The 12,588-nt window shown below is 38.6% G+C and overlaps 1 protein-coding gene across 2 annotated transcripts in view; it reads right to left on the bottom strand.

Annotated features, from left to right (window-relative positions):
* The window catches only part of CSMD3 (CUB and Sushi multiple domains 3), a 1,180,343-nt gene that overhangs the window by 449,023 nt on the left and 718,732 nt on the right, over nt 1–12,588 (bottom strand). For both annotated transcript variants that reach the window (XM_004607658.2, XM_055125482.1), the window contains 2 exons: nt 11,049–11,375; nt 2,751–2,945 (listed from right to left, as the gene is read on the bottom strand). In XM_004607658.2, coding sequence (XP_004607715.2) covers nt 2,751–2,945; nt 11,049–11,375 — 522 coding nt within the window. The remainder of the gene's footprint in view (nt 1–2,750; nt 2,946–11,048; nt 11,376–12,588) is intronic.

The raw sequence follows: 12,588 nt of genomic DNA, 5'->3' as shown, positions 1-12,588 counted from the left end.
CATATGGCATATTGAATACGCCAGGGGTAGCTTTCCAGGCTCTGACATGCAGGCTGGATACTCTTGGTCGCTTGCCGGGCTCTCCTCGAGGGACAGAAAAATTGAACCCTGGGTCGGCCGCGTGAAAGGCAAATACCCTACATGATGTGCTGTGATAAAACATGTAAAAAGTTTTAACTAAGTACTAAGTTTACTTTGACTGCGATAATGTCCCCAAAATGAATTGTAATTCATAAGTTCGAAGTTTAGGTAGTCTAAAACCATTATTTTTCTTCTTTTTAAGAGTAAAATTGAGGCTAACTAAAGGAAAGGCTTAAACACCTTCACTAGAGTATGAGAAATCAAATCCGTCAGAGTTATTTACATAGGAATTGACAAGTAGTCTACTTTGTTGGGTAGGAACTGGCAAAAATACAGCTTGGGCTGTGTCACAAAATCTGGAGATTGTCACTGTAGTAACCTCCTGGCACAAGTTTATTTCACTCTCCTGGAATCTTATTCTTAGAGATGTTCCCAGGTTGGTGCTGAATTCAGGAATTGGTTGTTAAGTATCACTTTATACTAACATACAGAAACAAAGCTCTTCTCCAGCAACTGCAAAAGCTCTCTGTACAGGTTCTGATATTTTATTGGTGCAATCAGACTTCTCAACAATTTTTCACTCATATTTTGAAAGATAGAGACATTCATTTTTCCTAATTCAAAGGTATGACTCATTGAAATTTGCTGATGTCAACACTATTGTTTTTACCTCCTCATACAGCCAAACACTAAGTGGTTCCTAAATCCACACCAAATTTAGGCAGGCAAGAATCCAAAATTACATTCAAGAATGCCATAGAGGTCAGGTCATAGAATCTAAGATTTTGCTTGTCTCTTCCAAGCTAAGAGGCTTCCCTGGGTCAGAGGTTATATTGTGACCACTTAGTTTTGTTGATTAGGCCTCCTATGCACTGGGTTCTCCAGTTATTTTTCACACACCCCACACTCTACCCATAGTCTTCCTACCACACTCAAGTATTGATTCCCCTTCTTTCTATAGAAACTTTTCTTCCATTATTTCCCCAAATACAAATGCAGGTTATCCTGGATGATTCTCCCAACTGGAATTTATTAATAGATACATGAACTAAAGAAGATAATGGGGAAATTATTAAATAAGACTTTTGAAAATTACTTTCTTTTTCTGCCCTATTGTATTGTATAAATTTACTGTGTTCTTAAAGCATAATAGCAAAGATAAAACCATTGGTAGGTAACTTATAATAAACCCATAACATTTCACATTTTAGGAAAAAAAATCAATAAAGTTGTTTAGTTTATCCCCCTGATATTACAAATGAGAAAGCCATTAGAAGAAGACGGAGGTGTTAATTGGCGAGACTAATAGAAAACATAATTGTATGGCCTGGTGTACTAAACATGAGACATTATAAAATGTTCAATTTAGCGAAACTCAGCATTATAGGTGATGGATGTATCATCCAATTAAGTATTCTGTACTTCTGAAAAGTATATACTAAATATTCTCAATTAAGAAAAAAAATTCCATTGCCAATATATGCATGCAGAAAATGAAAAATGGGAAAGCAAGAAGAAACCATTAAATATGATCACCTGATCATTTAAAAGTTACACTATTAAAAGAGTTAATGGCGTCAATCCACCGATTTCTCAGTAAAAATTCCTTTTGCATATATACCTGTATATACATAAATATTATATATATTTTTAAGTACTAGACAAAAGGGAAAATAATTTAAAATGATAATGCATAATGTTAAACTCTCATTTCATGCCACACACGTTCATATAAATTGATATCCTATATAAATGGCATTGTATTTTTACATATAATTTTTCTTCTTAAAATATAACTTTGAACATTTATGACTATATATATACACATTTCCCTGACTTTTCATGAATATAAATATATGAATGGATACAAAAATGAATACTAAATTTTAACTTTGATATCTCTTAAAGAAAATCTGTGCAGGGGCCAAAGAAATAGTCAGCAGTTAAGGCAATTTCTTTCATGTGTCTGACGTGGGTTGATTCCTGGCATCCCATCTGGTCCCCCAAGCATTGTCAATTTTGTTCCCCAAGCGAAGAAATAATAGTAAGCCCTGAGTTCTATCAGGAATGAATCAAACCCAAAACTAACAACAACAACAATAAAACCTTGCACTTATCATAATCAATATGTATCTTTTTAATAAAATCTCTTTTAAAGAACATATTTAAAGATTTCTAAAAATTCCTTCAACTTTAAAAGGTAAATGTGACTTTTTTAATTACATAGGTGTACAGTGCATGATAATTTATATATATGTATGTATATATATATATCACTCCGTGGTAGGGCGTTTGCCTTTCACGAGGCTGACCCATGTTCGATTCCTCCGCCCCTCTCGGAGAGTCCAGCAAGCTACTGAGAGTATCGAGCCTCCATGGCAGAGCCTTGCAAGCTACCTGTGGCGTATTGGATATGCCAAAAACAGTAACGATAAGTCTCACAATGAGAGATGTTACTGGTGCCCATTCGAACAAATCAATGAGCAATGGGATGACAGTGACAGTGATATATATATATATATGTGTGTGTGTATATATATACATATATATCTCCCAACACAAAACTTACAACTGATGTGTTATGACCCTGAATTTCTGGTCATGTTTTCTAGAATATGAATGTAAATTAAAAATAAAGGTGTTACATTTTTACTGAGAACTGTTCTTACCTCCACATCTTGGAATTGGCCCACTCCACATCACTTTTCCATCCATAAGAATACATGTAATTGTTTCTGTTCCTTGAGTTTTAATAAATCCTTCTTCACAAATAACTGAAATCGAACTTCCTAATTGAAAGTTGTCCCCAAATCTCCGTGCATTGATTGGTATTCCAGGATCAGGGCACTCATTATGTCCAAATGCTTGAAAAGAGTAAACAAATAAAAAAATATCAACAAGCTGCATGAAAGAGACCCCCATGGATTTGAGGGGAGAGCTATTTTGTAAAGGCTATGTTTATTAAGGCTTTCCTCTCACCGCACATGATTAACTAATATGGATTAGGATAATTATTAAAAATATGAGTTATACTCTGAAATACAATAATTCAAAACAGAATTATTTCTGCTTCTTTATAGAAATCAGTAGGCAAAACTAGACAATATATCTGATCAGAATTCTACTTGTTATGAATACCGAGGAGGCTAACTATATCTCAGTGCAAATTTTCCTATAATTTACTGTTTAGAATGGAGAGTTTCACTGAGAATTAAAATGTTTCCATCTAGTATAAAGGCAGAGCTTTGTATTTTTCTGTATGTCATTTACTCCCTGCCACCTAGGAAAAGGGAAGAGAGCCAACTCTTTCCCAATTACCATGTTCTAGACAGTGTAATAGGAGCCAATGAGATGTTATTTATATCTCTTAATATTTGAAACAGCCTGTTTTAAGAAATTTTGCCATTCATTCTGTGTGAGAGGCAAAGTTAAGGAGCTTTCCCCAGGACATAGAGGCAGGATTGAAATCTATCCTCTAGCCTGGTTTTTAATTTTTTTCTGAATAACATGTTGTCTTTTGGGTTGTTTGTTTTATGTGTCTAAAGAGAATATGTTCTTGAGTTTAAGGCCACTCTAGGCCACTATTTCTATTTTTACAAATCGAATGTCTCCAAAAGTGTATGTTAGGCTAGTCCCAAAATTAACATAAATAAAATAAGATCGTGTTTATTTGAGTAACTTTTATAGATTATAGTTATATGACTCATATAATTATTTTATTTTTATTGGATTTAATAATCAGATATTAGACCTACTAAAATTAGTCTGAATGGAAAAATATTTAGCTAGCAAAGTTGAATGTATAAAACATAATTTAGGTGGTATTATTTTAATATATCTATATTGCATAAGAACATGCTGTTATTTAAAATACTTAATTACTTTCATATTGCTCATAAATTGTATAATTTTATTATGTGTGCTCCTCATTGAAAAGGTAAACAATACAACATGCTATTAAAGCAAACTCTAAAATATGCAAATAGCACAGTTTTCTCATTTCACCTATTGCGCTTTAAATAAAACTAAATTGTAGTTAGACTTTTCTGCTAACACCTAGTAAATATTTCTTTCAGGAGAAAACAATTTTGATAGAAAACATTAAATATAAAATATACACATGATACATATTGTATTTACTAGGGGAATATTAAGGAAGCATATTTGCATAATACCAGAAGTGCATATGCATTACAATCAAAATATTATGTGTCAAAATAAGTTAAAATAGATGTACATATTAATCTATGTTACATATGTTATTTTAAATGGAGTTCAGACAAAATAAATTTTATATAGCAATTCTGTATATGTAACAGCTAATTTAAATTTAATGATTCTAGTATTTGGACAACTTATTAATTACAGTATCACCACTGGTGTTACTTTGAAAAAACAATGACTGTATTTTGTTAATAATTTTCAAAATTAACGAATAAGTATGAGTAGATTGCGAAACTTTCTTTTTCAAGGAGCTTAAAATGAGGCCATTCTACTTATGACAGAAATATCTATTTGTCAAGCTGGTAAATGTCTGACCAAGCACGGTAGCTTTAAGGAAAAATAAAAATAAAAATAAAAATAACTAGTATTCTATGACTCCAGGTGAAAGACTTTCAAAAAGAATTAGTATGTAAGAATATTAACCTACTAAAATGTTTTCTGCTTCATGTAGTTGATCTTTTTGCTATACGTATACTATGTTGTTATTTTTTTTTCTTTTTGGGTCACGCCTAACAATGCTCAGGGGTTACTCCTGGCTCTGCTCTCAGGAATTACTCCTGGCAGTGCTTGGGGTACCATATGGGATGCTGGGAATTGAATCCTGGTCTGCCCCGTGCAAGTCAAACGCCTTGCCCTCTGTGCTATCAATCCAGTCCATGTACCTTTTCTTTTTTTAATTTTAAGAAAAAGCAATAATCCTTGGAAGGAGAACATGGAGATGGACCTTAGATATTATAACCTCAATTTTAAGCCTAGAATGATACAATAAACACATAAAATGCCATGCTAAACGTTTAAATATCAATGAACAGGGGCAAGAGAGGATTGTGTGTCAAAGGACTAAGCACAGGCTTTGCATCTATCCAGGATAGATCCTTTTTATTTTTTTGAGGGGGAGGGGGTCATAAGCAGAGATGATCGGGGTTACTCCTCACTCTGCACTCAGGAATTACTCCTAGTGGTGCTCGGAGGGGAATATATGGGATGCCGGGGATCAAACCCTAGTTGACTGCAAGCAAGGCAAACGCCCTACCCATTATACTATCGCCCGGCCCCCAGAATAGATTCTTTTATCACATGTTTCACTGACAACTATGGGGGACAAACTGAAACACAAAGCCATGTGTAATCCCCAAGCACTGTCACATGTGTCATAAAATGAACATATTCACACAATCACACATACGTACACACACAGACAAACACACACATACGCACTCGTAAACCAAAGAAAAGTAACAGCCAAAGTTGATTAAAATCTACTAGGTACATCAAAAAATGGGGCTAAGAAATGAACAGAAACTTTACCAAGGAAGAGATATGAATGGCCAAAAGGCACATGAAAAAGTGCTCTACATCACTAATCATCAGAGAGATGCAGATCACAAACAACCACGAGATAGCACCTCACACCACAGAGACTAGCACACATCCAAAAGAACAAAAGCAACCGCTGTTGGAGAGGATGTGGGGAGAAAGGGACCCTTCTACACTGCTGGTGGGAATGCGGGCTAGTTCAGCCCTTTTGGAAAACAATATGGACAATTCTCAAAAAACTAGAGGTTGAGCTCCCATTTGACCCAGCAATACCACTGCTGGGAATATATCCCAGAAAAGCCAAAAAGTAGAGTCCAAGTGACATATGCAGTTATATGTTCACTGCAGCACTGTTTACAATAGTCAGAATCTGGAAAAAACCCGAGAGCCCTAGAACAGATGACTGGTTGAAGAAACTCTGGTACATCTATACAATGGAATACTATGCAGCTGTTAGAAAAAATGAGGTCATGACGTTTGCATATAAGTGGATCACCATGGAAAGTATCATGCTAAGTGAAATGAGTCAGAAAGAGAGAGACAGACATAGAAAGATTGCACTCATCTGTGGAATATAGAATAATATTAGACTGTAAGACTAACGCCCAAAAATAGTAGAAATAAGTACCAGGAGGTTGTCTCCATGGCTTGGAGGCTGGTCTCTCATTCTGGGTAACTCAGGGAACGGACCACCAAGTAAAATGTGGTCGGAGGTCATGTGGGGGAAGGGTGATGCAGGCCGAATACAGACTAGAGACTGAACACAATGGCCACTCAACATCTTTATTGCAAACCACAACACCTAATCAGAGAGAGAGAACAAAAGGGAATACCCTGCCATAGTGGCAGTGTGGGGTGGGGGGAGACGGGACTGGGGAGGGGTGTGGAGAGCCTCCACAGGACCGTGCTTCGTAAACAACACCTGTTCTTGTCAATTTCAATTTCACTGTGCTTTGAAAACAGGATGTCCTGTCACGCCCACAAGGTGTAAGAAAACAGGATGTCCTGTCACGCCCACAAGGTGTAACTAGCCTATCAGCTTCAGACACTTGGGTGTAAACAAGAAGCGAGAGGTATATAAGGGGGGAAGTCACCTGGCTGGTCGGTTCTCCCTCATGCGTCTCCCTTTCCTCCTTCCTCCTCGTCCCCGTTCCTGATTTCTTCTCTAACGCATGAGAAAGTTCCTGAATAAATCGCAGTCAAAAGGATCTCCGAGTTGCGTGTTTCTTCACTGGACGAAGCGGCGCGCGACAGCTGGTGGCCCGTACGGGGAACCCGACCTCCAGTACCCCCCAGTGGATTCAGAACTTGCTGCGCTTTATTCAGGACTAAGGTTCACGAGAAATTGTGACGATGAGGTTCCTGTGGTAAGTCAGGACTAAGGTTCATGAGAAGTCGTGACGATGAGGTTCCTGTGGTAAGTCAGGACTAAGGTTCACGAGAAGTCGTGACGATCAAGTTCCTGTGGTGAGTCAGGACAATAATACCCATGGATGTGTATGTTTTGTTTGTTGGTTGGATGTTTGTTTGTCTTTCCCTTTGTTTTTTCGTTTTTGCCTTCTGTGGCTGTATTGAGGAGCTGCGCCTCCCTTTTGCGTTTAGTAAGTTAGTTAGAAGTTGGTTGGAGGATCAGAAGTGCGATAAAGCCGTACAACCAGGACAAGTAGTGTTAGAAGAGACAAAGAAGGACAGAGGCAGCCGTCATGGCATTGTAGCCTCTGAGCCAGAGGAGGGTTCGGACGTGGAAAGCGAGGCCTCTAGGGGAACCCCGCTGATGGAGGGACGCGCCCCAAAAAAGAAAGGAAGGCCCCGAGACCCATCCATGACCCGTCCATCTCTTTATCCCTCGCTACCCATGATGCAATTAATAGTAGTAGGAAAAAGGATCATGGGACTCCTTGACACCGGAGCAGACCGTAGCATAATAGCCACTAAGGATTGGCCTTCTGCCTGGCCCACACAGGCTTCTGCTCAGCAGTTGCAGGGCCTGGGGTATCTCAGTACCCCAGAAGTGAGTGCATGTCACCTCACCTGGAAGGATGACGAGGGACACCGGGATAGCTTCCAGCCCTTTATACTGAATTTGCCTTTTTCCCTTTGGGGACGAGATGTTCTAGCTAAGATGGAAGTTAGGCTTTGCACTTCTTCGCACCCTATTGCTGTTTCTGCTGACCAAAATTTATTATAGGGGCCGCTGTGGAAATCATCCCCCTAACATGGTTAACAGAGGACCCGGTGTGGGTTCCACAGTGGCCTTTATCCTCTGAAAAATTAGATGCAGCTGAAGCCTTAGTTACTCGACAATTGTCAGCTGGACACTTATGTTCTTCTGTATCCCCCTGGAATACTCCTATTTTCGTAGTTAAAAAGAAATCCGGTAAATGGCGTTTGTTGCATGAACTTTGATCTGTTAATGCTCAAATGCGCGTGATGGGACCTGTACAACGTGGCCTGCCTTTATTAACCACTTTACCAAAAGATTGGCATGTAATTGCCATTGACATACAAGATTGCTTTTTCTCTATTCCGTTACATCCACAGGATATTCCCCGTTTTGCGTTTACATTACCCTCTAAGAACCATGAGCAACTAGATAAGCGATATGAATGGGTAGTCCTCCCTCAAGGGATGACAAATAGCCCCACTCTTTGCCAGCTATCGTAGGTTCCATCATAGCTCCTTTGCGAAAGTGTTTCCCGACAGTACAATGTGTGCATTATATGGATGATATCCTGCTGGCAGCAAAATCCGAAAACGCTCTTAATAACGCCCTACTCAAATTAACCTCGCTCTTACAAAGTGCCAATTTAATTATTGCCCATGGAAAAATTCAGAAAGGAACAGTTGTCCAATATCTAGGCGCTAAGATAACCCCCAAAGCAGTACATCCCCCCAAAATTATGCTTTGGCTTGACCACTTACACACACTTAATGATTTCCAACGTTTGTTGGGAGACATTAATTGGATAAGGGGATACCTTAAATTACCTAACTATGACTTAAAACCTTTGTTCAATATGCTTCAAGGTGATCCTTCTCTTTCTTCCCCACGGACTATCACACCCGAAGCTAGAGAAGCCCTTTGCAAAATTGAGCGGTCCACAAATGTTATCTCTCATTGCCTTGAAGCATGGGCAGCCTGGGGCATCCCAGCCCAACTGAAAACAGATAACGGTCCAGCATACACCTCTGCTAAATTCACCGCATTTTGTGCCCAGATGGGATTCTCTTTATCTCATGGCCTCCCGTATAACCCACATGAACAGGGCATCATTGAGTGTGCCCATTCCACCCTTAAAGCATGCCTAATAAAACAAAAAGGGGGAGTTGGCCTGGGACGGCCCCCTCGAGAAAGAACCTCTATTGCACTTTTTACTCTAAATTTTTTGATCATTGATGATAAGGGCACCTCCTCTGCAGACAGGCATTGTTCAAAGATCCCTGTGTGCTAAGGATATGTTAAATGGAAGGATATCCTTTCTGGTGAATGGCACGGCCCGGACCCCGTGTTAACCTGGGCCAGGGGTTCTGTTTGTGTTTTTCCACAGGACAGGGCAGAACCAGTGTGGATTCCAGAACGTCTGACACGGAAGACCGCGCCTCCAGTAGACCAAGAGGTGGAAACTGGTGCTCCTGTTCAGCCTGGTTCCTGTGATGATACGAGCTGAAAAAGCAGCTTTTTGGGCCATTGCTACAACATGGCCTGCTTTAATCCCTTCCTTACCCACCTTAATAATAAGACCAGAGTAGAAGTTCCCTCTATTTTATCAAAGAGTGGGTGGGGGTGGGAGTAGTACTATCCTTATTGCTTCTCGCTGCTTTGGTTTTTTGCCTGGTGTCTATACAAAATGCAGCAAGAACAACTATTTACAAAGGCGTGATATTTACAGGTATTTGCGGCCCTGGAAGCACAGCAATCCCCGCAGCTTTGGCTTAATCTCGCTTAGAACAATCAGGTCTAGCCGGATGTAGCAAAGGTATTATGCAGCTGAGAGCCCTTAACTGCAGGGGACCTCCTGTAGTTGAGGAGTTTGAAAGGGTGCACTATACCCCACCTGACCCTTGGACCAACCTAAGACAGGGACCTACAAGCGAGAGGGCTCCCAATGACAGGTAAGGCCAAGGGGGCCGAGGTCGCTATGCAGACTTGCTGTTCTAAAACAAAAAGGGGGAACTGTGGAGAGGCTCCACAGGACCATGCTTCGTAAACACCTGTTCTTGTCAATTTCACCGTGCTTTGAAAACAGGATGTCCTGTCACGCCTACAAGGTGTAAGAAAACAGGATGTCCTGTCACGCCCACAAGGTGTAGTAACTAGCCTATCAGCTGCAGACACTTGGGTGTAAACAGGAAGCGAGAGGTATATAAGGGGGGAAGTCACCTAGCTAGTCGGTTCTCCCTCATGCGTCCCCCTTTCCTCCTTCCTCCTCGTCCCCGTTCCTGATTTCTTCTCTAACGCATGAGAAAGTTCCTGAATAAATTGCAGCCAAAATGATCTCGAGTTGCGTGTTTCTTCACTGGACGAAGCGGCGCGCGACAGAGGGGGGGAGGGATGTTGGGTTTACTGGTGGTGGAGAATGGGCACTGGTGAAGGGATGGTTTATCGAACTTTGTATGGGGGAAACATGAGCACAAAGATGTGTGGATCTGTAACTGTACCCTCACGATGACTCTCTAATTAAAAATAAACAAATAAAAAAAAAAGAAAAATAATCTACTAGGTACAGTGCACTCTAGAGTTAGTTTTTATATATCTCTTGATTCACCCAAAGCTTATTATAATATACTAGAATGATAGAAGACTAATGTTCAATTATCAGAAAAGTAGAGACTTAAAGTTGCACAGTGTCACTTTAGTACTGTTTTTCTCAATAATTATGGTATTTTTCTTCCCATGGTTGCTTTATTAAGTCAGCCCATAGGTTTATAAGCCAAAATATTACTAGTTCCTTCTAGTGACTCATAGACTCATATAGGTCTGTGAATCCTGGCTTTGGAATTAGAACTATGTTTTGGCTTTACCCATTTAAAGTACCCTAGTAATTTCTGGATATCTTAGAAATATTTTTATCTTCCTGTAATATTTGCTTTATGAAAACAGCAAAGTATGGGAGATAATGGACATAAATTTAATATCACTAAGTATGAGATCTGAGTTTACTCTTATAATGTTAATAGAATCAACGTTGATAGGTTTCCAAGTATGATAAGGGTATTTGAATTATATTTCATAGCATCAACTCTCTCATATCAAAAATTAAATGACAAAACAGTAAAAGAGAACAACAAAATTGGACCAACCATCCCTGGAACAATTAGATTGATGACTTATCCAAGATTCCTTACCTTTGGAGTCTTGTTGCTGTGTATGATTCACTTTTAACTCTAATTTGTAGAATTATTCTATAAAGGAAACATAAACTTACTGTTATAAGTGATGTTAAAGCCACGTCCTGACATTGAGTGGTCGGCTTGAAATTCCAGTCTCAGTATGTGACTATTACTGGTTAGATGGGAGGGCACCTCCGCACCAGTGAAGGTTCCAAGAATCGGGGAATCTGGAGAGTCACCATCTTTAACCGCAAGGAAGTCAAACTGGGATTCCAGATCAAAGTCGTTAAAAGAAAGGTGTATCCGACTCCCCGGATCAGAGATAATTGTCCAAATGCAATTTAAGTTATTTCCATACCCTTCTGGGTAATCAGGAGAAAGGACTGTTCCCATTGGTGCAGTGAAATTAGAGAGGCAAGGAACTGTTAAAATAGGAAGATTAAAAAATATAGTCAATGTTTATAGATAACATTTCATCTTATTTGGCCATTTTTTACAGTCATGGTAACTAACCTTAAGAAGAAAAAGATTAAGAAAATTAAACAACCCATAAAACAGAAATTAATATATTTTCTTACTCTTTTCACATAGTAATTGAAAAGACAACCTGAATTTTTGATGTTGTATGCTTAAATATGCACAATAACACCAATACATCATCTTTACATTACCCATGTTCATCATAGAGTACTGTGCAAATATTTAGTTTTGGTGCAAAAAAAAAGAGGGGATATTTGAAAAATAGAGATTTCTTAAAAAAAAACAAAAATGTTCATGGAATGTTTGAAAGGCATCGAGGTAGTAATTTTTATTAAAATAAGAGTAGCTCATTAATTTGCACTTCTTTATCTAGGACTGAATTTGAAATTTCTGTTTTATTAGACATTTGTATTTCTCTCTTTATAGATTGTTTTTGCTGTTAAAATTAAGATGATGAACTGTTAACTTATAGCAATTGTACCTCCACTCCTCATGGCTATGTTACCTTATTAACAGATATTTAATCATTTTATTTATTCATTTATTTTTGTTTTGTTTGGGGGCCACAGTCAGTGGTGCTCCAGGCACACTCCTGGATTTGTGGTCTTGAAAGAGGATATTTAATCTGAATTACAGATGGAAAATATGTTTGTTGTTCTTTTTTTTCACACCCACACACAAATTTGAAATCACAGTACATATCACCATATTTTACATAGAGGGGGAGAATTGGAATTATAAGTCTCTTGAAAAGTTGATGCACTCCAGTGCATTCCCTACCACTTCCATGATCTGTGATCATTTATTTCACCCTGTTTTCTTGTCATATTTTTACTACCTATGACCAGAAATCATCTAATTCTATAAGCCTGTATCTAAATTAAATTCACAAGCTTCATATGCAAAAAGAAAGCAAATGCCTTAGCTTTGCAAGCCACAAGGCATTTTGTAACTATTTCACACTGCATTATAGCAGGGAAGCTACCAAGGACATGTTTTAATGAGACTATGTGGATAAGTGCTAATAAAATTCTATTTATAAAACTGAGTCAGGCTAGCATTGGCATTTTGGATTTGGTTTGTCAACTCCTGATCTAAGTGATATTTACTTAGGTAGGGATGAGCTTTCCAAATATACCATGCCAACATTTTATT

This window comes from Sorex araneus, chromosome 2 (genome assembly GCF_027595985.1).
Source record: "Sorex araneus isolate mSorAra2 chromosome 2, mSorAra2.pri, whole genome shotgun sequence".
Classification (NCBI taxonomy): Eukaryota; Metazoa; Chordata; class Mammalia; order Eulipotyphla; family Soricidae; genus Sorex; species Sorex araneus.
Note: the sequence above shows the minus strand (reverse complement) of the source record. Positions and strands in the feature narration are given on the sequence as shown.